The following is a 1,698-nucleotide window of genomic DNA, read 5'->3' as shown; positions in this document are numbered from 1 at the left end:
GCCAATTCCTTTTGGGAGTACTACACCTTGTCCAAACTTCAATGCTAAAGTGATGGCAACTGCTACCTGTTTCATCAAAATTGCAAGTTAACCATAATGAAAATTAAGTGAAGGATACTTTAAATATATAGTAACGTTGATTGGGATGAATGGATAGAAAATAGATCAATTTCAGGATGAGAAATGAGTGACGAGGAAAGAACTTGGCGGAGTCAACATTATGGCTCGTAGGCATTTGGAATGTACAAGATTTAGACTCTTAACTTCAATTGGAAAAAGGTTGAAGTTTTGTGAGTGGAGAACGTTATTTCACTTGAAACACATATCGAACAAGTTTTTCAATATTGCAGCAGTACGACAACAACAGCCCAATGTGGCCGGACAGGTGAAGTCTGGGAGTGCAGTGTGTACACAGACCTTACTCCTACAAGGTCGAGAGGTTGTTTCTTATAGTTCCTCGGCTAAAGTTCAATATTTGCAAATCCTGAACTTATATAGACTAACAACATTACCTTTTCATGTTACTGATCTCCCTTATTATGCACATTTATCATTTAAATGACACTAAGCCGTCAGTGCATAGAACTTAAACGGGAAATTACCATGATTATTATCATTTCAGCACCAGCTTCCAAGAAAAAAGCTCTTCTACCAAACTTGTCAACAAGTGCCATCGAGATAAGCGCAGCCACAACAAGCGCGCCACCGGTGATAGCAGATGAATACAAAGCTGCACTAGAGCCAAATCCTAAACTCTGGAAAATAACAGGTGAATAAAATAGAATAGAGTTCATGCCGGTTAGTTGTTGAAATGCCGGAATTGCTATAGCTCCAATCACCAATTGTGGTCTATTTTTTTTCGAGAGTAAATTTCTGAATGGATGTTTTATAGCTCTCGCCGCGTTGCTTGCATCAATTAGATCAGCATATTCTGCATCTACTTTTGGTGTGCCTCTAACTTTTTCCAAGACTTGCCTTGCTTTCTCTAATTTCCCTGTTATATACATACATTTCAACTAATATGATACTTATAAGATGATACCTCTTCCATCCCAATTAAGAAAGAAAATGAAGAATTTTTGAGATTTGTTGGTCTAAAACAAACATTACCTTGTTCAACGAGACTATTTGGCATCTCGGGAAGGAAAAGTCCACCAACAAACATGAGTATAGCAGGAACTGTTGCTATGCCAAGAGATAATCGCCATCCCCATGGATGGATTTTATCAGTTGCATAGTTGACGAAATTGGCAATTAATACTCCCAAACAAGTTGATAGTTGAAACAATTGGTTCACGGCTCCTCTTACTTTTGCAGGTGCCATTTCTGAAAGATACAATGGAACTGCCTGTAATATTTGGTACACAAACAACACAAATGTGAGTTATGTTACATAAATAGTGACAAAATCAACTCGTGATTTTGAACTTTGACATGTGAAAAGTCCTGGTTCTGTCATGATTTTGATGCGGAAACACTACGAGTCTATGACAGTGTGATGGATTTGAACTTAAAACAAGTAAAAAATCCAATATACCATCATAATTTTGATGCGGAAACACTATGATCATGCCTTGGATTTTGAACTTAAAACAATTGAAAATTCCAGGACGCTATCATGATTTTGATGCAGGAACACTATGGAAGTGTAATGGATTTTGAACTTAAACAAGTGAAAATTCCAGGACGCTATCATGA

General features: G+C 37.3%; 1 protein-coding gene across 1 annotated transcript; it reads right to left on the bottom strand.

Moving 5' to 3' along the window:
* On the bottom strand, positions 1-1,692 carry LOC124885414 (sugar transport protein 14-like; the record flags this gene model as incomplete). Its single annotated transcript, XM_047404460.1, is given in 3 exon segments — positions 1-66; positions 603-994; positions 1,111-1,692. Coding segments are annotated over 3 exon segments (672 nt in total), but the record flags the coding sequence as incomplete, so codon positions are not given.
* Positions 1,693-1,698: the final 6 nt, after the last annotated feature.

The sequence above is a fragment of the Capsicum annuum genome, unplaced genomic scaffold (assembly GCF_002878395.1).
Source record: "Capsicum annuum cultivar UCD-10X-F1 unplaced genomic scaffold, UCD10Xv1.1 ctg59918, whole genome shotgun sequence".
Taxonomy (NCBI): Eukaryota; Viridiplantae; Streptophyta; class Magnoliopsida; order Solanales; family Solanaceae; genus Capsicum; species Capsicum annuum.
The sequence above is the reverse complement of the archived record's forward strand: the minus strand, read 5'-3'. Positions and strand labels throughout refer to the sequence as shown.